Below are 26,414 nucleotides of genomic sequence, written 5' to 3'. Positions count from 1 at the left end.
TTAGCAGGAATTAAATTAAAAATGGATTCCGCCATAAAATAAATGTGGCGTCTCTGACCCTTATCCTGTAAGTTTTGATCAGCCCGTTTTATATTCACCATGAACCAATTCTGGGCACATTATAAAAATTATCAGTATTATTAGTGATGTATTATTATTATTATCATTATTATTGTTGTTGTTTTTTGTTACCTATCAAAAGCTCCTCGCTGTTTTCAAGCATTTAAATAATAACTCAATATTACTATTTAACCGAAACATGTAGGTAATACTTGTGAGGGAATATATAAAACCAAATGTCTCATAAAATGTGTTTAAAATAATTCGTTTAAGGCGATACCTTTAACTCACTTTTGTCATGGCAGAACATAACTCCATGAATATGTAATACTACGATGCTATTGTGTACCAAAGAAACAGGGTAAGAAAATGGAAACTGAATTTAGCTACGTCAGGTTAAGGTCCAATGACGAGATGTGAACACGGTGATGACCTTAGGGTTACAGGAAAATAAATGCAAACAATATTTTAAGTACCGGATTGATTTGAATCTCTGAAAATGAAACATCTTGTCCAAGCGAAATGCTTTACTTGAGGCATCTTTAAACATGTCCCCATATTAAATTCATATGCTTATCTACGAATATAAATGATTATTGAAATCAATAATAATATCGCGGCGGGGCAACTTATTTTGCTTTCATCAATCATGAATCATTTCAATGAGTATTGTAGTACGACAGATAGTAGCCTATAGTAGTAGTACGCGTGGTATTAAAACCTTCTGGTCCCTAAAAAGAGCTTCACCAACGACGAGATCCTTGCTTTTACAGTCGTACGTTAGTGAAAACCATCAAACGTATCACAGTCTCCAGAAACTTTATTGCCCTTTAAAGACGACATAAAATGACGACAGACGCTACAAACACGTAAAAGTGTTGGCACAGTGTTAAGGAAACACACGAAAGTGTTGTAGTGCACAACGAAACTTGCGATCTGTTCCAATTCGTTATTTGTACTTGCACGAGTTTTCAGATAAGTACGCAGCGAGAGAAGCAGACAGACACTTGATGGTTGAGATTTGAGTTATTTTATTGTGCGAACAAAAATGCGTCCTACAATACGAGTAGCTTATCTGCACAGAATTCTTTTTTCTTCTAACTTTCATTGTCTCTGTCATTCTGACTTTCCTTCCATTTGTTTCTCTCTCTCTTTCTGTATTATGTAACAAAACTTAGGGTCTACTCTACTCGGTTATTTGTACTTGTTTGAGATAACAGACCTAGACGTTATGCAGTCCTGCACAACATGCTATATTACAGCCTAAAACACGCATTATACTACTTCTACAAAGCTATTATATTATATGCGTAAATATGCGTCTCACAATGCAAGCAGCTCATTTTCCAAAAGATTTTTCTTTACTTGTCTCATTCTGCTTCTATCCTCTTATTTTTATTTATCCTCATTTCTGCATTACACAGTGATATTTTGAATCTACCAAGTGACTTAGAGATAAGAGGCTTGCATGATCTGCAACACACTGCTGGCACGTAATCGCGTTATCTCTTCGCTATATGAGTCTCAAAACCCATGCAGTGTTAACCACGCATACCATGGATTTGTATCTGCAGCAGAAAAATGTTACAGAGGAAAGGTTAGAAATTAAGGCAGAGAAAACTCGGTTAAGTCCATGTGACTGTCTCACCACCAGAATACAGGACTAAATCAGAAGAAAAAGACTGCTAATAAATCCTTTGAAAACATGGCAAAGTTAGAATATTTAGGGGTGATAGTAGCAAATCAAAACTGTACTAACGCAGAAATTACGACAGCCGTGAAAACCTCAAATCTCATATTTCTTAGCCTGGTGAGCGACGCTCCGTAATTATAGACGAGACTGAATGGAATCGGCGCACGACTGTTACTGATAAATTGGGTAGGGCAGAATATGCAAGAAATCGACCATGGACCGTTTAAAGATACGGCTTGTACTATTACAGCATTTGCTAAAGAGATTGAAGGAAACCCGCAATATGTTAGTTTGTTAGTTTGATAGATTGTTTTGTTGTTGTCTCATTGTTTTGTTGTGTCTTATTGTTTTTGTTGTGTCTTATGTTTTTTGTGTCTTATTGTTTTGTTGTGTCCCATTGTTTTGTTGTCTTATTGTTTTTGTTGTGTCTTATTGTTTTTGTTGTCTTATTGTTTTTGTTGTGTCTTATGTTTTTTGTGTCTCATTGTTCTGTTGTGTCTTATTGTAGGACCACTGCCACCGGGTAAAAACCCATTTGCAGTTAATAATAAATAATATCTTATTTAATTCCAAGCATCCAACTGTATAAAATTAAAAGCCCCCTCGGGAATGGTTATCGAATGTCAAAGTTGTTTTTATTAGATGAGATTCTCTTAACTTGTACAGGAATACTGTTAAATTATCAAATTATTATGAATTGAGCTCGTCAGAACTAAAGTGACAAAAGTATTTTTGTTATAATTTGGGCTATTTCATCTCATAACAAATTACATTACCAGCTACAGGGAAAGGCTGTATAACTCAACATTGGTGTGTTCATGACACACGAATTTAGCTCTCATCCCCTCAATTATACATTTGGAGAACTATTTACGACCATTTTAATTTATTATCCCACAATTTGGCTAGAGGAGTTAAAGGAACTAAGTAGGATTTGAGGCTCTCGCCGTCTTCTGGATCGTTGCTCTTCGTAGTCTGGTAAAGTTTATTGACGCTTCAGAGCTACTTTCTGCCTCCATCACCAGGGCGATGAGCCCTGATACCAGACTACATGGCGCTACAACCAAGCCGACAGTCATCTTCGAGTTGAAGAAAGATAACGAAATAAGTCAAAGGATAGCCAATCGCCTGTGCGAAATTCTAACTTACAAACTCTAGAATATTTTTTTCTGACAGAAAATCGATAGAGAATTAAAGTTTTATAACGAAGGGGCGGACGTTTCTGCCAACAGCACAAGCGATGTTTCTTAAAACGTGAAATATAAGTTACTCGCCGTCATGAAAGGATATACGGGGCGAAAACGCATTCCACTTTAATCTCTGCATTACTTGGTCGCCGTTGGTGTGATGGACACTTACTCCATGGAGTCGAGTTCTTCCTCAGAGGCCAACAGTCGCTGAGCCACTCAACAAATTCCCATTTATGGAACTCCAATGTTCATTACCATATTCACAAGAGCCCGCAACTTATCCCTGTCATCAGCCAGATGAATCCAGTCCATACCACCCCATCGTACTTCTCTAAAATCCATTTTAATATTATCCTCCCACCCACGTCCTTCCCGCTTACCCACCAAAAATACTATGCACTCCTCTTCTCTCTCACGCGGGCTACATGCCTTGCCCATCTCATGCTCCTTGACTTGGTCAGTCTAATTATTTTTGGCGAGGTATACAACTTACGAAGCTCCTCATTATGATACTTTCTCCAGCTTCCTAGTATTCCATCCCTCTTGCGTCCAAATATACCCTCAGCACCCTGTTCTTGAACACCCCCAGTCTACGTTTCTCCCGTAGGGTGCAATGGACACAGCCTGCTTTAATGGCAGGGAAAGATTTCCCCATATCGATTGAACAGGAGGCTGAGAGGTCTTCAGAAAAATGAATGCGCTTATCGGGAATCGAATCCGGATCGCCTCATCTTAGAAGCAGTCACGGCTAGCCGACAAGGAGACGCTTGGAGGGAGGGCCAACATTTCGCCCTAGAAAACTAGGAAGTTACAAAATGTCACAGTGGGCCTGTCCTTAGATTCTTGTTAGGACTACTCAGGACCTTCAAATCTCTTACAGATAAAATAATTTTCAGGAACAGGACAGGTTCGAAAGTCTCCAACAAGAAAAGTACCACCTCCATCTTCATAAGTGAATATGAAGGTAGTGGTTTCCTAGTAACCATTGATAACCATCAATGACCACATGGTGTGGCAACCCTTTAGATCACGTTATAAACTTCCACCAATCTGTAAACCTCAAAACTCCGTCCATTTCTTTATTTGTTTATCGACGTCTGTTTCAACATCAGCAGTCAATAAGTATCTGCTGTGGCAGTTAAGTACGGACGTCAACACACTTGTCATTCACAGAAGCTAGGCGATTTGTGCATCGAAAATTATTAAAATAACTCCAAATGTCCCAGCTGGGATCGCTACAAAATAGGCAGAGAAGTGGGGAAGAGAACTAACCCTGTACGTATCGGGAATCGAAACCTAGCCGTCTAGCTGCTGGACAGTCACGTTGCTGAGTTATCCTACCTCACTGTTTCCTACAAAGTGCAGTTTGACTTGAGTTCTTTCAAAAGTTATAGCACTGTCTATGTTGCATAAGATTATGTTATTATTTACGATCAACTCACCAGACGTGTATGTCTGCAGCTTCATCCGAGGCAACTATGACTCACACCATGCACCACTTGTGTCCGAGGCAACGTCCAACTGGAATAATATCTCAGCTGAATAGAAACAGTACACACAACACACCACCAAAACTGCTACAAAACAAACTCCTGTCAAAGTGCGTAATGCACTGTCAAGTGCAATTATTCAGGTATAAAACAATTAATGGAAAGATAAGTGTCTGTCTTTCCTCCCCAAACCTTGTCACAAGCCGGAATGAGGCGTTCCGTGCAACGCAGTGCTGCCAAGCTTGCAGGAGGACCCTAGTTTTCCACCGACTAAAGTCTTGAAATGGTGGGGGGAGGGGTTATTGATCGACCAATGACGAATCCCGGAAACTGATCCGTCACAGGGAGTCACGCCCAGCGGAACATATGTAAAAGTCGACAAAAAAGCATGTCTTCCATATACAAGGGCTATAAAATGTACTCAGTAAAATGGGGTTACTGATATGGGCAAAGGGTAACTTATTTCTTTACTTACTTCATTGCGATTTGTCAATCGATTAGTTTATACATTATCGAATGGTCGGAAGGTCGTGGATTTGCGCCAACCGGCGTTAGGAGCACGAGGGTAAACGCGCTTTTAACCTTTCACATGCTGAATTTAATTTCTCTTCCGTGAGGCTAACATGTATCCTAAATGAATAAATATGCAAATAATGGCCCAAGTTTGTAATTTTCAAGAAGGGAAAAAAACTGTTGCAATCACATATTCCATACAATATTTCACATGGTTAATTAGCTATAGCCAACAAAGACAAATACAAATTTTGTGCAGTCGTTATGCTGTTTTACAGTCCACAGCAAATGCATTATGAAAAATTAACAAAGATAACATTTTTTCAAAGATGTATTATCACACCTCGGAGGATTGCACACTCACCACACTGGTATTGTTGGCAGCACGAAATACGTAGACGAACGAACTAATGGATGCTGATAATTCCATAAGCCTATCTTTCCTTATAAAATAAAAATGTCAATTAAAATACACCCATTTGCTTTCCAATTATGCTGTAATTTCTAGAGAATTTGGCCGAACAAAGGAAATAAATGCAAGACAAGCAATTTTTCATTGTTAGTGTTAAACACAAAATCTATTCAGAGCTGAGGAGAGTTGGTGTTTCTAGCGAAAGTCTCGCCGACTTATAATTCAACCTTATATTCACGCAGTGTTAACTTGGTCTCACAAACGAGACTGTAAACCGAGTCACGACAGAACAATCATTACTTCTTAACAAAGGAAATGTCACTATCTAATTAAAAATAATGGCGGTATAACCACGACGAGGCATATTTTAGAAGTAGCTACTTTTTTTCATTTTTAATTTTCTTCCAGCAACTACAGACCTGTAACTTAGTCTGCTCTGAAAAGTAACCCTACGTATTTTAAACAAAGGTTTCAATCTGTGAATAATATGATAGTTTTCCAATCTGAATGGTACATAAAGACATTAAAATTTATGACGTAAAAAAACTTCTTTAGTGGCGCTAGAATACTTTGATTTGTAATGTACAATGCGAGACAGAGTTCGGCCCTTCTCTAAATACATTTGGCGATTGTGTTATAGTCTATAACGCGAATTTGGAGACGGCTGTCATCTGGGCTGTAGCGCCATGTAGCCTAGTAGTTTACCGACGTTCAAAAGGCCCTTACTGCCTCCATCATCAGGGCGATGAGACAGAAGGCTGTCGCTTCATTCCACATCCCTGCCATTCATCATTTACCGCCATCCTAAAATTCAACGCTGAGCTGTGTGAGTGATCAATATCTGGGGGAAAAGTCAATTAGCCATATTCAGACAGACTACAGGAGATCCCAAGTAAGCAGTCAGCGAATCGCAATCCTCCACAAAAACAGAACGCGGTCAAGCGTCGATATTCCAAGCAGTATTCGAATTCTGTAACACGAGGTTCGAACAGTATAGTGCCGAGAACCGCGTTCTGTAACACCCTCAGTCTGTATTCTCACTCACGAGAGACCAAGTTCCACGTCTGTATACGTAGAGATGCTTACATACGTTGTGCACCAAATCCTTCAATCATAGTAGTGAAATTTGATATGACAAGGTTGGCAAAGGATACGATGTGTTCGTTGTTGGGAGGGATTGTGCGACGGACTTCCGCTTGAGCCGTGGATATTTCACTGAATAAAGATACTGCTCTGGGTTATGAAGCCGTGACACCGACGTTTTGGAGAAACACGCTGTGTTAATCTTCAGACCTAATGACGGAGACAGGGTGCGTAGGAAAGCCTCAGACAGCACAACTAAGTGAAGTCTCCCATGATGACGTCACTACCCTGCCAGACACACCACCCACGCAAACCTGAACTGTTATTGCATGAATTTCCTAACTTGTTCTTATTCATCCTTCATTGAATGGAGAAGCATTAATGATGTCACCTTCAAAATAATTTAGATGTATGAAAAATTGTTTTGGCCTGTATCTTATGCACCTCTACACTAAACTCACTTCTACTCTGAATATGAAGGCAGTGGGTTTCCCAAAAGTTATGATAACCACCCACAGGAATACTTGGTGTGATGATCCAGAATACCTGAATCAAAACTTTCACCACCATGAAAACCTGAACTCCGATAAAAACACAACCTGTTTACAAAATATTATATTATATTATTCACTGTACCCTACATGCCCTACCTCGTTGGCCACATTCAGAGGTCTTTCTTGTCCTTCAACATATCTTTACTCGTGTTTTCTCTAAAACTCATTTGTTACACTGAAACAAATTTCTTTGATTATAGTTTGTCTATATTCTTAAAATGACTTAGCAATTTTATGTATGGAGCCCTTCTTATATTAAAACACATGGCACACCCTTGAATATGGCACGCAGAGGCCGAAACACTTAAGACGGAGCAAATAACGCAACATAACAAAGTCGCTTCTGACAATATTTTAACAATCTATACCACCAAAATATCATCGCATGAACAATTTAAAATTCAACAAGTAACTTGCAACTTGTTTTATTAATATTTTAGTATATCACCATGAGTTCATAATGGTAATAAATATTATAATACATATTAAACTGGTATATCATTCCTTATTAATTCTAATAAGGTACAGACAACCTTCCTAATATGCAGATTAACACAAATATGACAATGTTAATTATCCATAAGGTGAGAATGCAGGAAGTGAAATACATAACAACCTACTTCCTTCTCTTCTTTTTTACAGCAAGATACCATGGAAAATGCTGTTCGTTACAGACGACACGCACAAATCTTCAGACGAAGAAATGTGGCAATTATTTCTCTGATTCACTGAACGAGCATCTTCACAAAACAGTTTTACCTAAGCTTGAAGCAGCTTAGTGCACCGAGTGTCGGTGTTGATTTTTCGGGTCAGACAGAATAAGTACATGACAACAGTTTGTGTAGTAATACGTAAATATTTAAGTTAAAAAAAAACAAATAAAACAAATTTTACACAATAAAAAGATAATGGGTTTAAAATTAACATAACAAATAAGATTTCATAACAACCTAACAAGAACATCGATCTACAAGTTATCTTTGAAAAAAGATACTTTTCTCACATCAATATTCATTCACATTAACTCTTGTTCCACAATGAGAATTCAATTCCATTTCTTACAAAAATTCACAACGTACGCATTATATTCCATAATGAAATTACTGACTAGAATCTTTAAGCAGAACCGTTATAGAGAGGACACCCATTTTAGACGTAACCAACTAACGACTACATTTCATGAATTATCAATGAAACACTAAGGGGTTTAAAGAAACTGTAACAAAAAATCTAGCTGCTAATATACATCTTATATTTTTTAATTTACATATAAACTCATATTTATATCACAAAATCAAGGTCTATTCATTCGAGACATAGAAACATTTCTGAATACAAAAAATGATTTGCATATTATCACCTATACCTGACAAACCGATTTGCAAAGTTCACAGAGAAAAAAGCGTTCTCAAAACATCTTCACTTTCTCCGACATATTACCATGACATAAATCCTTCTAACCCATTGTGTCCTAGTACCTGATCCAAACTGCAGACACGACGAACAATTATCCTACGGCTCAGACTAATTGGCCTTTTTTTAAGTAGTCTCAGTCCTAAGACTATTTATCTTTTTAAGTATTTGTGATCACTTAGTATTTTCAGATACTTTCAACAGTTTGTGTGTGTTCGGCGGACATCGCTGTATTATGACGCGAGTCGGTTTTCTAGCATATAACCGGCTTTTGGGCGACAGCCACATTGAATGTTTTGTTAACAAACATTTTGGTAAAGATCACAGTTGCTATTTTGAAGGCGGGTGTATGGCGAAACCAGTTCTGAAGGCCTTATAGTTTTTTTCTTATCTCCATGCCCTTTTCCTATTCAAATGACACACAACATCATCAGTTGACAAATAACAAAGCTTAGCTTTAGAGCTTCATCAACGTTACTTTTGAATATTTTTGTGTACGGCCTAGAATAACTGCCTATATTATAAAACGTGTACTCAGTCCAACAGAATAGCAATTCTGTTCACTATATACATGGTACAGTACCATGGGATTAAGATGTATATAAGATATGGTGGTATATGAAATTTGGCATGTGCTCTGGAATGAAATAGTGGCAAAGCTCTGACAGCCACGTCCCGGCCGTGATTTGACATCACACCCGCAGAACAGGGCTGTTTCCTGATTGCTACTGACATTATCTGAACTATGAGAATTTGGGACTAAAAAACATTAAAAAAAGATCACTCTGTATTAAGTTGAAGTTACTTGACTCCTGTGATTAAATTTTTGCATCAACTGAAAAATTAGTCATTTGTTGAAATTACCTACCAGCAAATGGTGGAATATAAACGCACATTTGATTATCATTTGTGGTTGTGTATGTTCATGGTGAAATGATATTCCTGTAAAGCAGGAAATCAGATCATCCTCCCAAAAATAGATACTGGTTGACTAATATGGGGCAGCCATATGCGTATGAAAAGGCTGTGTTTGCAGATAAAATTTCTGTAAGCATAAAATAATGCATGATAACATTTAAAACAGGACACAACGGGTTAAATGTAAGTACACACACAAGCAATACATGTGCCAACACTGTGTCCAAGCAGCGAGAAGTATTAGCAATGTAACTGTTGGATATTTTACTTTGAAGAAAAACAAACTCCATTTTGAACAGATTGTGTGTGCTGTATTAGCATTATGTATATTTAGTTACAAAAAAGGAATGATTAAGGAATTCATTTTCTGTCTAGCGAAATCTAACTGTTCCAGAACGTAACGGCATCGTGCCAGAAATAGCGATATTTAGTAGCATGCTACTGGGGAAAACAATTTATCACAGGACTGTTTTTCTGTACTTTTAATAAACATACTCACTTTGATATCCAAAAAGCCCCTGAAAATCTCTTAAATAATTCTCATAAGAAAGTTTAATATCTATTGGAAGTTGCATTAATTAAAATCTTATCCAAAATATATAAATGGCCAAAAATTTTCATAAAATCATGAAAAACTGAACAATTTTGAAACTGAATTACAAACTGAACTCTGTAAATGCTCGAGTCATCCATGCTAAATTATAAATTTGAAATTTATTATTTGTGATGTAGTACACATCCCATAAACAGAGCTCATAAGGTAATGGACGGATGGCATTAGAGATGGCAGGACTTGTTACTGCCGTGATCAGAAACTGATGATATTTGTTCAAACATAACAAATGCATTGTCTCCCACATGTAATGAAGAAAATAAAGTAAAATCAGATATTTCCTCCGGTACTTATACTAAAACCAAAGTATAAATTGCACTTAAAACGAAACCACTAAAATTATCAGAACAAAGTGGTTTAAATGTTGTAGCAAAATATGAATAAAGTATTCGGAATTACATGCCACTCAGATGAAGTACATAGGCACATCCCATTTTACATGGTAGTCGCAATTCACAGAAGTTCTGCATAACGCAAAAGCATAAATTGAAGACTTTATTGCACATACTCATTGTTAAAACTGCAGATATTTTTCAGTCATAAATTCTATTAATTAAGAAAAAAAATTAAGCTGTCCCACTCCACACCATATAGGCACTTGGGGGAGAGAAGTTATAGCTCCTACTCATTCTTAACCTCGACACTAGATTGGGATGAGTGGTCAGCATCATACCCTAGCCACACTCCTCCCCCCCCCCCCAAATAAATAATCCCAGTACCCATTGGATAGGAGGCTGGGTGGGCCCGAGAGTCAGTTTGGATGCAGAGGCTAGAGGAAAAATCCTCTGCCCCTGTCAGGGATCAAACTCCCACTGTCCAGTCCATAGTTCGTCACTATACTGACCGAGTTACCTCGATTCCGGTGATTACATAAGAGTTCAATTATATTGTAATCATTTAAAAACAAATTTGAACATAAGTACACCATAAAATAAGTACTTCACATTAACAAATATTACATATCTGTTAATGTAAAATGCTTCTGCAGATCATCACTTAGTGGACTTATATTAAGAAAGTTGGAGATTAATGGAGTATACTTGGAGGAGCAAACAGGAGTAATGTCACGAAACCGATTGTTTACATTCCACTTTCTAATAAATCACCGCAATAGTCATAATACACCTATTATTTTTACATCACAGAAGACCAAATAACCAAACAGGAATAAACAAACATTGACAAAAACCCCTTCTGTGTCTAAAAGTCAGAAACTGTTTTCATGAAGTTCTTCTTGTGGAATTGTAGGAGTAAAATTCTATTTTGGCGAAGTCAAGAGAGGCTTCCTCTAATTCATGGCCTACAATTGTACTTACGATATCGTGGGAGTTAAACATTTTTTGTAATTTAGCAACTACATTGTACAGAGCGGAGTACTCCTAAGGACAAAAGTAGTACATACACAAATTTATGCGTAAATAGAAGGAAAAGTGCCACAATACGATGTTGATTCTTTGGCAGATAGGTGAAGAGACTGTGAACACAATCTCCAAAATCAGAATATTTTACTATAAGAAAATAAAAATTATAGAAACTATTTGCAGTTATAAAAAGAAATACCCACATCACCACATACACAAATGTACATTTTACTTCCCCCCCCCCCCCCCCCCCCCCGCCAATAACGAAAATTCTATCAGCTGGTATTTATCTACATGTCAGAATTCATAATTTGTACCCAGTATATCAACTTCTTATCTTTAATTTCTGCTAAGCAATTTCTCATACCAAAAGAAAACTGTGTACAGGTAGTCTTCTATTTATGCTGTCCTAATACACTTCGCAGCAAGACAAATAATTGAAACAGAAACAGGTTAACACAGTTCCCATCAAAAATAGTGTCATTTTCAGCAGAAAGTGCAGATGAATTTTTCTCTTTTTTAATTCATTTTCTTTAATGTTTGTTTCCAGAAACATACCCCCAATGTTAACCAGGGACTTCAAAATTTTGTCGCATATTTCTGTCCACTACATGCATTATGCTTCTGTTATGTCACGGAACTATTCTGACCACCGCAGTGAAAAGATTAAAAACAAAACTCTGGATAATAATACCAAAGACACACACTCAATGTTCAGAAAACAGTTTCAGAGTTAAGATTAAATATTAGTACGTTACAAATCAATAAAATCAGGATGTAGAAAATAATCAATTCATACAAACAAATCAGCTTTTGGCTTAAAGTAAAATACTGAAAACAAAGATACAGGCAACAGCAGTCAAAAACCAACAACATAATCGGCTTCAAAGGGTTAAAGATGAACGGCAGATTGTTCAGTAGCCAGTAGCTTAAAGAACACAGAATATTGTGATTCACTGTCTATTAACCTAAGATATACACAAGATATAAAACAAGTTACACATCAAAACCTTCACTACAGTTTCCTTTAATTGCACTGCAGAGGTAAACATACCACACGGCAAGGGATGTCTCACGCCGACACAGACTCACTTCCATAAAAAGGGTAAAATATAAAATGGAGATTCTGTTTTTTCTTCCAAGTATAAATCCAATGTAATGATAAACCTCATGTAAGCTTCACACTAATATTTTAAAGCTATCATTAGGCCTTTTAAAGACAGTATTTTTTAACTACGATTAGACCTCTCAATGTTCTGCTTCTATATATTCTAACACAAATAACCTTGAAATTAACACACTTACTGCCAACGACGACTGCTGCCTTTCTAGCAAATGCACTCTACCAGTGCCAAAGACAACACATATTTAATTTATTATTTAAATATTTTGTCTTTTAAGAGATCACCATACATACCTTGCAGAATTTTTTTTACATATATTTAATAAAAATATCAGATCTTTTAATTTAAAATGTTTCTGATAGTCTGTTTAGGCATACTGCATGCTTTACCCAAGTTTCAGTACTTAGTTGGGAATACAAAAATTGACTCCATGCTACAGTATCTATCTTGGAACAAAAATGTTAATTACCAATTCACAAAATCCTGTAACTGGACCATATACCAAGCCAGATGAATTCAATAAACCTCAAAAACTATTTATCAAAGATCCATTTTAATATCATCCTTCCATCTATGCACACGTATCCAAAAAAAAGATCTCTTCCCTTGCGGTTATCAACCAAAATTATTACGCATTTTTTGTCTCACGTTACATTCACTTCATCCTCCATTGCTGGGAAGTACACCACCGTCCTCTCATTTATCCCAACATTTTTAAGTCTCATTTCCCCTTAATATTCTCAGAGTACATTTCAAACTAGAACTATGCTCCAGTGTAGTTTAAAATAAATAGTTTTACTATGAAAAGGTTAAGGTGGCATTTTAACATTCGGCAGTAAATGTGTTAAACTGTCAACCTAGTATGAAACCTGAACTAACCAAATCTATGCACACAGTACACGTGACAAAAGAGACAGCTATTGGGTTCACTGATACTATTTCTTTTTCTTTCTTTCTTTTTTTCTTTTCCATAATCAAGAATAATTCTTTTTAATGCATCCTGAATAAGCACAACTTCCTGAAGGAGGAATAAATCAACTGGTAATTATAAAGAGAACCACACGTAAGTAATTTTGATATTGATATTTCATAAAACATGAAATTCAAATGCATAATCAATCTAAATATATCTTATAATACACTGTAATTACCTGAATACTTAAATTTATGGAAACATTTCTTTTTCCCCCTCTCCCAGCTCCAATGCTCAAAATTCTGTAGCCATTTCTCACCAAAAAGTTACAGTCATATACAATATAAATGATGCACATTATTTTACATAATGAAACCTACAACACATACAAACATGTGAAACAAATTATGGCCCCACTGTGCTACAGACAGCAGTGCCAACAGAACTAAAACATCGAGTTTTCTTTTTGTAACACAAACATATTTTCAATTCTTCATGACTGTAAGATAATCCACCATTTTACATATGCCAGTGTAGGGAAAAAAGTTGACCTTATATTCAGGTAAATACAGTACGCATTCAAATATGAATACATAAAAATCCAGTTGCTGGCCTAATTTAAAGAGACTGCATGGAGTATTACTATGGATTAATATGCATAAAAAGTTTGCATCTTGTTGCAGTGTAAAACCAAGCGTTCTCTCTCAAGCCATTTGTACTTTTTGTGCATAATTTCATATGTGTATCTAAATAATAGCATGAGAAGACAATTCGTTACATCTAAACAAATAACTTACATGAAGCATATAGATACTGATATTGCTTTCATTATGTCTGCAAATGCTTGCTCCTGCAAACTACATCAACTAAAATCCAAGAAATATTGCCTACTCTGATGTACTGACAAGCGTCTTGTCCACAGATCACTACAATCCATGCTCTTCCAAAATCGTTCTTCTTCCCACAGTGCATTTTTAAAAAATTAAAAAAACCTGGAAAGTGTTCGTAGAGAGATTAAAGCTAATGGATTTGATTTGATTTGAAGAGGAGGAGAAGGATAGGATAATAAGTGATTTGGTGCTGACCTTTCTTGATTTCCCACTTTGCGAGGCGACAGCAAATGACTGGCAGTTTCCAGAGAACTGGAGCACCCCAAATGGGCAGCAGGCACACTTCCTCTGAGGAAAGTTTAATTGCTACTCTCAATACAGCAACCTGGAAGACAGCAACATTGTGTACCAATGGTCAATGTTCTTAAATCGAAATATCTTCATAGTTTAGATCAAACTTTTTCCACAGGCTGTGTATGTCCATTCCTGGACAGAGCTCTTGCAAGTGACGTGTACCAATAACAAAGTCTACGTGCAGAGAATCCAATCCTCATAAAGATCCTTATGAAAAATGCTGCTTACTCACCATTTAGATGTGTCTCTTCTTAAGTACAGTACTAGGTATGCCATGCTTTGAGGCGACCTTGCTGCCACCTTCAGGATGAATAGTAGAAGTTAAGGGCTCGGTTAATATCGTAGTCTGCTGCCAACACAACCTAAGAAATGAAAGATTTTATTATAATATAATTTTTACATGAATATAGGTTTTTAAAATTGCAGCCTAGTTAAAAATAAAGACATACTGCAATGACAGATTATGTGTAAACACATCAAGTGTGTGAAATACAATATTGTCAATTTTAATGTTTTCCCTCGTGAGATAATACTAGCAGATGGGTAAATCTGAGCTTAAACTACACTAGAACAGACATATGTAGCATTATAATACAATACTTTAACTTGTAGATTTGTATTAACTTAAATTATAAACCATTTGCTTCTATTAAATTATCAAAAAATTAAACAAGTCAGACTGAAAACTGTTTTGTTCAACTTAATGTAAAAATTCTTCCATGTTTCTTCCTTATTCCTTATATTAACCAGAATAAATAAGTATGCGATTCTCATAATATAATTTAACTCACACTTGGATAAACTATATCGGAATCTGATCAGTACCTGGTGATTTGTATATACCCTTTCAGCGTTAAAACAGCAATACCTTCAGATGATGCAGCTGGTCTTGACTGTCTCCAAGACCACATGTGCCTTTTGCCATCGGTATTAGCCAGTTTTAGGGCCCTCTTTACAAACAGGTACAAAAACAAATTCCGTAACAAACCTTTAGAACTAGGTTAAGGTATGAATGGCTCAGCTGTAAATATTAAAGGGTACCTAACCTAATATCATTAATCCTGTACCACTGTCAGAACCTCAAGTTTCATACACATGTTACCACCATTTGTTTGTATACTCAAAATTCAATCTGTAATATTAATAATCTATAATTCCTTCCCAATATATTCACCAAGTATATTACGTGATTCCTCAAGCAGAAATTGTGGAACAACCACTGAAAATAATTCGGCACTGTGAGACTCATCACCAAGGCACTTACTAACAGAGGAGTAAAAGTGTTAATGTTTAAAATGTGGTTTGGAACGTTGCTTTACATGTGATCATTGCCGAGGTTTTCAACCACATTTCATAACACCATTTCAACTCAACAATGTTAACTTCACAAGTAGGAAGTAGAAAGGGTCATTAAACCTTTGAAGCCCAGTGGTAACTAAATGAACCACCTGCTTGAACAATTGGTAACTCTGCAGTTTGTATTTATGTTTTTCACATAACTCTCAGCATAAACAGCTAGTATTTCCTTAAACAGCATTAACCAACTGATCCTTGTAATGAAGTGTTGTGCCCCCCCCCCCCCCCCCAAGCAAGACTGAATTTTTAAATACTGAAGCAGTTTCAAAGGGTTAATTATCAAGGAAAGAACATGCCTGCACAAGTTCTTCTCGAGAGACCTGCTCTCCAATTATATCCCTCAGCAACACCAAACATCTCTCTAGTCTGGCAGAGTCTTGTGTGAGAGGCAACTCTTCCAAGGAACTACTATCCGACGCTTCCACCTCCCGACTGTTGATGTGAATGTTAGACGCCATCTCTTCAATGTCTGCAAGACTTGAAGAAACTGATGTTGGAGTTTCAGGACTAGGACATTCAGGGAAAGGCAACAACTTCTCTGTAGTCTGAGATTTTCTAGGTTTCGCCCATATTACTAGATCATATATTTCTGCTTGAAGGTTTTGTGGTAGTTCTTCAAACAGATCACTGTCAATGATGTCAGGGTTCAGGAAAATAAAATTCAAGCAAGCACTCTGAAAAGAAGAAATCACAACTGAAAATTAAAATATTCAAGAATGATATTTTATTACAGAAAATCGTCACTAAAAATAATGTACAGTAACAGTATTCTGGAGACTAGATCTGCCCATCCTCACGTGAAAGGACCTATCAAGGTTTCTCAGGTAAAAGGGAAAGGTACATAGTATGTGGGGCCCATTAAATAAAACTGCCTTGTCACTAAGCCTAGTAATGAGGGAGACTGGAGCCACATAAAAGGAAGGGTTTCCACTCAGTGGAGTCCATCACACTAGTACAGGCTGGAAAAGTGGGGTTCAATTCCCAGCAAAGCAAAATTTATTTTTTTAACATAATGTCCAAACTGGCTCTGGGACCCACCCAGCCTTCAAATTAATGGGTATCAGGATTATTCATCATGGGTAACAGGCTGGAGTGTAAAGTCAATCATTAACCTTCAGCTTGTGTTGAAGTTGAAAATGTGTACAGACTCCCTCATACATGTACTTAGTGTGGTGCTTAGTTAAGTACAACAGACATCTTTACCATTTTCTTATAACTAAACCAATCAAGCAATGGTGACTGTCTCTTTCTTTATCTAAAATAAAAAATACCTATTCTACAGTGCATACATGCCTGAAGTAGGTCATAAAAATCAACTTGGACAACTAGTCTTTAGCCTGAGAGTTGAAGTTAAGAGCTACACACCATACATTGCTGTAATGTTTTAAGAATGTCAACACTTACCCTCAACAATTTTGCATTGAACTGATCACCCATGCTGAGGAAATAAAGCACAGAGTCCTCATCTATATGCCTTTTAAGTCCTTGCTCACAAGCCTGTTTCAGTGAGTCAACCTCATACCGGTCACTCAGGAGCATGAGATCAGCCAATTGATCAACACTTAAATCTTTTGTCTCCAGTTGTCCACTATACAGATAATTCAGGAATGTTGAGAATAGAAATGGGCTGGTATCATGAATCACAATTTTCCTGTCAAATGCAAAGGAACATTTTAATAATTTATTTTACACATTTACATTCTTCATGGGAGGATCTAGTCATCTGTGTTAAAGGTCCTGAGCTTAAGACTTGTCGGACGCAATGATGATTTGTCACGTCTCTTCCATCATATCTGACAAAAATAGAATGTCAATGTGAAAAATACAAAACCATACAATGGATCATATTCCACTTTCAGCTACAGTTCACATCTGCAAACCATCATCTGTCAGAGGCTGTTGAAACCAGTGACAGTGGTTAAAATTTATACTGTGGTTGGTGTCTTCATGTCCGAATGTCCACGCGTCATTTCAATTTCTTTAAATTCTTCAGTGCTGATAGATTTATATAAACTAAATATTTAATGCCATATTTACATTTTTAAATGTCTTCTCAATGTTCTTACAAGGATATTTAACATTCAAATAAAACATACGAAATCTTAAGTTTACAACAGTTATAGTCACTTACAAACATAACCCCTATATCTAATGCCAAGCGCACAGAAAACAACATATTTGATGCATGTTCTAGTGTTTCCAGGAATGCAACTACCTGTATCATGCAAATCAAAATATACATGCACTGTACATGGATACCTGTCAATTGCTTCTCTCATGCCAGACAGAAGTGCACGCCGAAACCAGTCGCAACGAGCTGCAACAATGACTCTATGTGCCTGTATGCTGCAAACTTCTTCTCCCTCCTGCTGATCTGCAGGTGAAGCCTCGACTGCTTGACTTTGAGTATGGTCAATCACACAGTCTGGAGGCTCTAAAGAATTAATGAAAATGCACTGTTAGCCCTACTTCCAATCCCAAAGGCCCAACAATTATTGGCTATCTGCGACTGCTTATTCAAGTACGTTCACATATACCCTTCGTACTTAACAGACATACCTTTAAATTCTAAAATTATGATAATGATACTAGCATGAATAGTTTGTGATGCAATATGTGTGAGAATTGACCCTGGTTTCTAGAAGCCCGATGACTGGAAAACTGAACAGTTTCATGTATACATCTTTCTGTTTGCTCTTCACATGAAACAGCAATATTAAAAACGTATGTATCAACCTTTCAATAGTTCAAAAGACATGAAACAAGAAAATGCAAAAACTGATATAGAACCAGAGTAACAAGAATGGAAGGGGTCAAGTGCATTTTTTTTTTTCATACTTCACTGGCAGTGATGTTTATATACTGCAAATAAAACCAACAGAAATTATTATTATTCTTTTATTTCATGAGCAAATTTTTTAACAAGTTGAGCAATAATTAGCTTCTCAAGAAGGACTTCATTCTCTGAGTTAGTTTTAGGTAGTTTATTTCATGGAATAGTTATGTCAAAACATGTTTTACATAAAAAAGTACAATTTAATATGATCTATACTCTCAACATGTGCAATTCATTTTCAAATGATCCCTTGTTAAGAAAATCAATAAACTTAAATTTTAGCTACATAAAAAGTTGGGAATTATGCTGGACCAACATAAATTAAAACTGAACTGACTAAACCAGCAGCTGAATTCACTTAATAACTTCTTGCTTAGCCACTCAGTAGGTATACCTATTTTCATTAACATTCAATCATTAGTGTTACTGATTATGTGTTCATTGTATGCACTTCATGCAAACAACACCCAAAATTATTTAATATGCAGTAACAAAACTACAACTTTCTTCCAAATGTTGCAGATTGATTTGTAGGAAAAAACAAAGTGGGAAGTCAATGTACCTGTAATGCACAAGTAAATAAAAGAAAACTATGTACAGACCTTGTGATGCGACTACTTCAAACACCATATCCGTTGCCTGGCCAGAACTGAGTAGCTGAATAGCAGATTTTGAAAGCAAACTAGTCCGAGACATTGGTGGTATGCACAGTGACTCCACCAAGTTCAGCTGAAATCAAACAATTACCACATTTATCCAAATACCATGTCCAACATTTTTTTAAAGTTCCTCCACAAAAATACTGAATGCACAACACATTTAAGAATTCAATTTGAGTAGCACAAAATACTACACATGCTAAAATACAAGACAGAGCTGCAGACTTGGCAACATCACTGTTGTTGGCCACTGGGGTTAATAAGAAACTTAACCTTCAAACTTTCCCTTTTCTTGCAGCAAGAATTAAGGAACAGGGGTAAAAATTCAGGACACACATCTTGTATCAGCATTCCAAACACTTTGAGGTATGGATATAACTATTAATTTCTTGAAACATTGCTACTGCAATTTATCTATTTCCACCATACAAAATCTTAATATGTTTGACACGCATCTTCATACTTCGATACCATTGCCAGTTTTCAAAACATAAATTGTATCAATAATCTGCTTCTCCGTGTATCCTGACATCTGGATATGATCAACAGTTTTTCAAATATTATTTATATCATTACCTTCTTTCCAAGTATCTTGATATCCAGATATTAGTAATTATCAGTTTCCACCATATTATTTTACCTTTTATTCTCTTCCAAATATCCTGATATCTGGGAACCTTTAAAATATCTCATATATATATATTCCTTTTGTATTATCCAAATATCTTGATGCCCGAATACTTTTCCAAAAATCTTATCTGTTGAACCACACCTTGTATCCATGCTGTTTTGGTGTGGAGTGGGTATGACTTTTGCCATTGCGGTTGTTCTCACCGGCAGAACCGCCATATTGCGCTGGATCAAGGAGTCCCAGAGTAAAAAGTGACTGTGTAAAAGTATCTCTCTGTACAAGGTCACACAGTTGTACCAACACATCCTGCAGTGTACTGCTGTGGGTCAGCAACTTCTGCAGCACTCCACTCTATAAATAATCACATATTAAAGTCACTTACGAGTCGCTTTCACAGTCCACTGGAGATGACATACAGTAGTAAACTATACAGACTGTTACTCATCACAATGTAAAATGTAATAATGTGTTTGTGTGTTTGACAGTCACAATGAAGATGTCTCCACATTTACTTTACTTTATAAATTTTGTAGTTTCAAAAACATTTTCAGTGATAACACTAAAATAAATTGTATTACTGTTCAACATGAAGAAGGTTAGTTCCCATCAAATATGATAAGTCACATGCTACAAACTAATTACCGCAATTTCAAAACCTAAAAATGAGATGGGTTCATAATTAATCATGGAAATGACAGAAAAGAAACTCACCACTTTTGAAGTGCCTACTTTAAAACAGAATTTGAACTCCCTCCATTCTAGTTTGTCATCCAGAGCAGCAGTGACCTCTTCCAATCGCAATAAAAAGATTGGTAATTCTTCTATCAGCTGTTCCAAGTTACGTGCTACTGATCGCACTTTATTGGCACTTGTCATATCACTGAAACTCTCCCTAACATAAAGACAACTTAAATCAGAAACATTACAAAACGAATTTTTACAACTGCATGAACTCCATTTTTGTTTGTCATTTGATTGGTACTGTTAACACATTTACAGAGGAAGCGTGCTTCTGTGACTTGCACACTGCACCAGATATAAAAGATTGTAATTAATTTACTTCTTGACAGACATAAATACATAATGGTTCTATAGAAAATTTATATGTTAAGCAAATAAATATATTCTCAATAGGTCAAACACAAAAAGGTAGCATGAAAAAGTCAAAAGCTATTTTGCATTTCCAAGTATTAGAAGGGCTAAGAGAGCAAAGTTTTTTTAACAAGGGATTTCTCATCAGATACCACACATCTCCAAACATTTTATGATGTACAAATGTTATTCTGTGTACTGAATACTGATGTCACCTTCTACTTACTTCTTCTGCAAAAGATGAACAAGGCTAAAAGTTATTCTCTGATGAACACTACGGAGTTTGCTAAGCTCTCTTATGTGCAGAACCTGGAAATGTAAAGTAAAATAAATGAACAACAAAATAATTAAAGTTAATTTAAATTTATGTTAATGAAAATATTGGAAAACTAGCAGAAACTATGAATTAGTAATTATACAAGTAGTAATTTATTTTTGTTCGCAATATCCACTAATATAAAATGCGCCAATTTGTCAAACATAACCTCAATCCTTCATTTATCATTTCTAATTGATGATAAAATGAGCCGGGATAGCTCAGTCAGTATAGTGACTAGCTACTGGCTGGACGACCGGGGTTCGATCCCCGACGGGGGCAGATGATTTTTCCTCTAGCCTCTGCGTCCAGACTGGCTCTGGGGCCCACCCAGCCTCCTCTACAATGGGTACGGGGGTCCTTTCCCGGGGGTAAAGCCGGCCGGGGCGTGATGCTGACCACTCACCCCCATCTAGTGCCGAGGTCAAGGAAGAGAGGAGCTATACCTCCTCTCCCCCCAAGTGCCTTTATGGCACGTAGTGGGACAAACTTTACTTTACTTAATTGATGATAAAAAAAGTTTTATACAGAATAATAAGTATGTTTATGTTCTATCTCCATATCTGTTTTCACAGGTTTGACTAAAACTAGTCACTTGTTATTGCTATCAAACTCAAAGCTAAATAAAAATTTCAAATTGCTATCATTTTTGTTTCACATCAATAAAAACTGCAATATTTTTGTAGATTTATTATTAAAGAATTCCAGTACCCTGTATTAAATTTACAGATGTGCAAGAACAATTTGCAATTTTATCTTACAATCTCAGAGTTCAAATACCATTTTTAACCAGTAATCACAAAAAACATCATCCAATGCCTGGAAACAACTCTCTCATCCACAAGCTTAAGATGTACCATGCTGCTATAGTTAAATAAGCGATAAAATCATTAAACATATCTTACATTTTTTAGGGATTTTCCAAGAACTTCCCCTACATTTCCTTTCTGGCTCCTGCAACCTTCTGAAGGGGACAGAGTAAGTATAATTTGTTCCAAGGCTGATTTTAATTCTACAGCCAGAGCTGACACAGTGTCCAATATAGTCTCAATCTGTGAAACAAAAGCAAATACACCATGTCTCAGGTATCTCCACCTTGTCTTGAATTTCCCTAGTGGCTTACAGTAGAATTATTTTGGCATCCATGAATAATAAACATTGACACAAGAACATACTTAAATTTATCTACTAGTCTTGCAGTGTTCATACTTTCAGTTAATGCTTAATGCCTATGTTTCAAGATTTACCCCATTTTATTTACTTATAGTTCTTAGTGGCTTCATTTCACTGCTTATAACCTGCTTACATCTCTCAGTTCACATTCAAACTTCTGATAAATATGTGAAAATAGGCAAGCAGAAATTTGTTTTATGAAGTAATCTGAAAATGACTAAAATAGTTGTCACTGAAGGTTCAAGTTACGCTTTATTTCTGACTTAGTCATACTTTTCACTTACCTCTGGCACAAGGTATGTTGCAACCTCTTGTCTCTGACTAGGAGACATGCTACTGAAGGTAGATTTCACTCCCTGAAGAAATCTAAGCAGCTGACTCATGAAGACAGGCAGTCGAGACTTGGCATAGCGAATAATCTCATGACGTTCTTCACGAGACAATTCAGCTTTGCGTTTTGTGAACAAGTCACACAGTAGCAGCAGCTTCACCCCAGCTGTAGAGTTAAGTTTAAACATGAACTCATAATGTACAATGCTGCACATCAACAATTTGTAATGTTCATCAAATACCCACCTACTGCGGCCTCCCTCACTGACTGCTTCACAACAAAACACAGCTTGGCAGGGTTGGAATTGAGGCTATCTGCTGAATGTTCACCAGCAGATGTTTTAGTGCTGAAATGGTCTATGATCTGGCTGGCACATGCGTGCATATCAGACACAAAACCAATAATTTCTGAAACAGAAGTACAATGCCAATGCTCTCAAGTACAGATTCACTAAGGTAAGGAACAGTGATTTAATGAATTTTGGTGTTTCTGTCAGATTGTGATGCACCCAACATTAAGCCTGCCTCACAATGAGTTGTGGAAGGCAGCAGAAACACTTGACAAACCAATTTGTGATACCATCTCAATGTTGCTGTACGTTAACTGTCAGTCTTCTATCATAATTTCTACATGAAACATGCTTCCTGAGTTACTCCTGTCTTCAGCTTCTTTTGAATTATGAAAACATCTAGAGAACTGTGATACATAATAAGGCAACATCCTGGAAAATCATAGTGGTCTACTGGAAAGGAATTATACTTTAAAATTATTCAACCTAATCCATCAGCAATACAGGCTCAGTTACATGAAACTTTTCTGGTGATCCTCAAACTCATTACCTACTATTAAATGAATTATATGAAAGAAAATAAGACTGACAGCACATGTAGTATGTACACATAAGATGAGAAATGCAAATGAAGTTTTGGTAAAAAAGATATTAAAAGAAAATGGAGAGTAAGAAGACGGAATGGATTCAAGCAGCTCAGGACAGAGCCGAATGGCAAGCTTTGGTGAACACAGTTCTATACCATGCGCCACAGAATGAGTTAATTAATTATTTAAATGGTCTGTTGGTTAGTTAATCAAGAAACAAGCAAAAACACAGAGGATTCTCAAACATACGTTGTTTCAGAGCCATGTTCTTCAAATACAGTTCACACATTCGAACAAGTCTCTCCAAACCAGGTAGGCTTGTAGCTGCTGCAATACAGTGCCGCGCCGTCTGTTCTCCAAGATTTGTGGGCAGACATTCTGCATACAGAAAGTGAAGGATTGTCCCAAGAACATCTTCTGGGAGTCCCGAAAGAGGAGGAGGTTGATGACTCCAATCTAACTCAGGAGCACTAAGGCGGAGAATGCAAGTATGCACTGGGAACTGAAAGCAAGAGCATTATACAGTTTGTCTGCAAACATGTTACCTTACAACACAGCAGTTATTCATCTAATTAATGTTAATATTCCCCTCAGCCCTTTGTTTTCAAACATGCTCACTTATGATATTTCAGGTTCTCAAGGAAATGATGATGACTGTGTTGTTCTGAGTTGCAATGCAATGTGAACTTGTAAGCACAGACCAATGTTCTGAATGAACATACTGCCTCCATCATCAGGGCTGAAGACCAACATAAATATCCTCACTAACATCCATCCCTCAAAGAGAGAGAGACAGAGACCAAGTTTCAAACTCATGCAAAATAACATGTTATACTGTCCTTTAAATTCTATACCTGCTTATTGTTGCTGGCCATAATTGAGAGGTCAGAAAAATAGCCATCTTCAAGTGCAGGAAGAAGGGAGAACGGAGAATCAACAGGAGGCTCTGGTTCCGATGCAACTACACGTTTGCAATGCAGATCATACCAGCCTTCACATGTTAATAACATCACATCCTGTGGTTCTGGATGGTCAACCTGTACGAACACAAATACACATGATAAATGTAAGAGAACTATTTTATAATACATGGTCATTTTCCTGAGTCCCTTTATAACTACTACATCTTTTTGTCACTCTTGTGACAAAATGCCTACTATTTCAGAATTTAAACAAGACGGATGGTAGACCCCAGCTGAATAGTAATAAGAACTGTTATGTGGTTAGGGTTAAATCAACAGCATCAATCTTCAGTATTCATAGTATCCATCTTCTCTCATGGTTTTAAAAAATAATATAATTTTTGTTGTAAAAACTAAGGACTTTTGGTGGCTGTTTTATTTTAATGATGTTTTATCATGTTTTTTAAAAATAAATTAAACTTTTAGCATTCAGCTTCCACTAAAATCAATTAACTCAACAGTAGCGAGATCCACATATAGCAGTGCACTTATCTTGCAGCAACAAAGTTTTTATGTTTTATCAACTGTAGATCACATGATTATTATGTTCTGAACTTGTCAATTCTTCACACTGTCACTGTGTGTGTAATTAACTCCAAAACAGTGACCATTTACATTTTCTCATTATTTTTCTTGTGTAAATATTAAATGTCCAACTTTCCTATGTGGCACTTGGTCCACACAGGTTTAGGATGCTCTTCATTTATCAACAAAATAACTTGATGCTATGTATTCTGACCTACTGACAGTGTCATTAAACAAACCATTGTTATATAAACAACATTATTCATTTTTTTTCATTATCTCACCCTGAAATCGATAACATGTCCAGCATATGCCCCAAATCTGATAACCACACCAGACAGAGAGGTACTGTATATCTCGTACGTTTCACAACTGAAGAGTGGAATGGCTTCGGTCTCTTCTGGCACTGTCCATATCACATCACCACTCTCATCCAAGCAAAATAATGTCCTAGAAGTAATTTTATAACATACTTCAAAATATTTTACGGCAATATACGGCACATAAACTAATGTTTATATTTATACTAGCAAACGTTGGTAAGACACTTAGGTTCTTACTCACCCCTCTATTCCAGTCTTTTCTGTATTCCCCGATTGAGAAATGCAACCCACAACCTGAAACAGAGGATTTATCACCCTGGCTCTTACTTGATTTACAAGAATTAATGCCGTTTGTGCATCATCAAATAATGCTTACAACAATTACAAAATCGCTACGCCCATTCTGTTGTCAAATACAAGATATAATAGGTTCAAGTAGCTTTGGGCCATAAGTATCGAGGTTAAAACTACTACTACACATTCTTCTGTCATTTCATTGAGTAAAACACAATCCTCAAGAGAATGAATTGGTTTAGAAAAGTAGCGCATTACAAGTTTATTTACCTCCCACGTCCCAATAAAGGAATGGGCAGCCATCACGACACTTGGTTCGCCCGAGAAGGCGATAGGAAGCAGTACCTAATTTTATGTCACCGTGCTTTGAAACTCACGGTGCTGCGATTCTTTGACTACTTTGTATGTAATGGAATTTAGGACGGTGAGTACCACAGACAATCGTAGGTACAACACCGCTAATTATCCCCGTGTAAAAGTAACAAGATGTTTATAAATATGTGACATCATTTTTACAAT

The 26,414-nt window shown here is 36.5% G+C and overlaps 2 protein-coding genes across 6 annotated transcripts in view; both read right to left on the bottom strand.

Annotated features, from left to right (window-relative positions):
* The window catches only part of LOC110835563 (uncharacterized), a 51,912-nt gene extending 47,224 nt beyond the window's left edge, over positions 1–4,688 (bottom strand). For all 4 annotated transcript variants that reach the window (XM_087353217.1, XM_022075893.2, XM_022075894.2 and 1 more), the window contains exon 1: positions 4,386–4,688. The gene's annotated coding sequence lies outside the window, so the exon portion shown is untranslated. The remainder of the gene's footprint in view (positions 1–4,385) is intronic.
* Positions 4,689–7,404: 2,716 nt separating this feature from the next.
* LOC110835411 (uncharacterized) lies at positions 7,405–26,307 on the bottom strand. 2 transcript variants are annotated; one of them, XM_087352222.1, is made up of 18 exons: positions 26,166–26,307; positions 25,843–25,895; positions 25,563–25,728; positions 24,646–24,828; positions 24,041–24,293; positions 23,161–23,322; positions 22,869–23,080; positions 22,317–22,463; positions 21,322–21,404; positions 20,715–20,895; positions 20,145–20,354; positions 19,316–19,442; positions 18,137–18,311; positions 17,282–17,528; positions 16,174–16,551; positions 14,754–14,883; positions 14,423–14,552; positions 7,405–9,453 (listed from the first exon to the last, which is right to left on the bottom strand). In XM_087352222.1, exons 1-16 carry the CDS (start codon positions 26,196–26,198, stop codon positions 14,824–14,826), a joined length of 2,670 nt encoding a protein of 889 aa, XP_087208348.1. In that variant the 5' UTR covers positions 26,199–26,307; the 3' UTR covers positions 7,405–9,453; positions 14,423–14,552; positions 14,754–14,823. The 2 variants fall into 2 exon arrangements, with proteins under 2 accessions (XP_087208348.1, XP_021931278.1); XM_022075586.2 differs by having other exon boundaries at positions 7,405–14,552.
* Positions 26,308–26,414: the final 107 nt, after the last annotated feature.

This window comes from Zootermopsis nevadensis, unplaced genomic scaffold, assembly GCF_977971745.1.
Source record: "Zootermopsis nevadensis isolate Lab colony 2312 unplaced genomic scaffold, Znev_1.0 Znev_ptg000021l, whole genome shotgun sequence".
Taxonomy (NCBI): domain Eukaryota; kingdom Metazoa; phylum Arthropoda; class Insecta; order Blattodea; family Termopsidae; genus Zootermopsis; species Zootermopsis nevadensis.
This window is presented reverse-complemented; position numbering and strand designations above follow the sequence as displayed.

What these genes read in the sequence shown, in the direction of transcription:
- LOC110835411 (XM_022075586.2), bottom strand. Translation starts at nt 26,198, where the DNA reads ATGGCTGCCCATTCCTTTATTGGGACGTGGGAG. An exon ending in TGAAGTAGTCGCATCACAAG is followed by an intron (nt 18,312 to 19,315) that starts GTCTGTACATAG and finishes TTAATTCTTTAG; the next exon opens with AGCCTCCAGACTGTGTGATT. An exon ending in CTCGAGAAGAACTTGTGCAG is followed by an intron (nt 14,884 to 16,173) that starts GCATGTTCTTTC and finishes TTCATTTCTTAG; the next exon opens with GTTGTGTTGGCAGCAGACTA.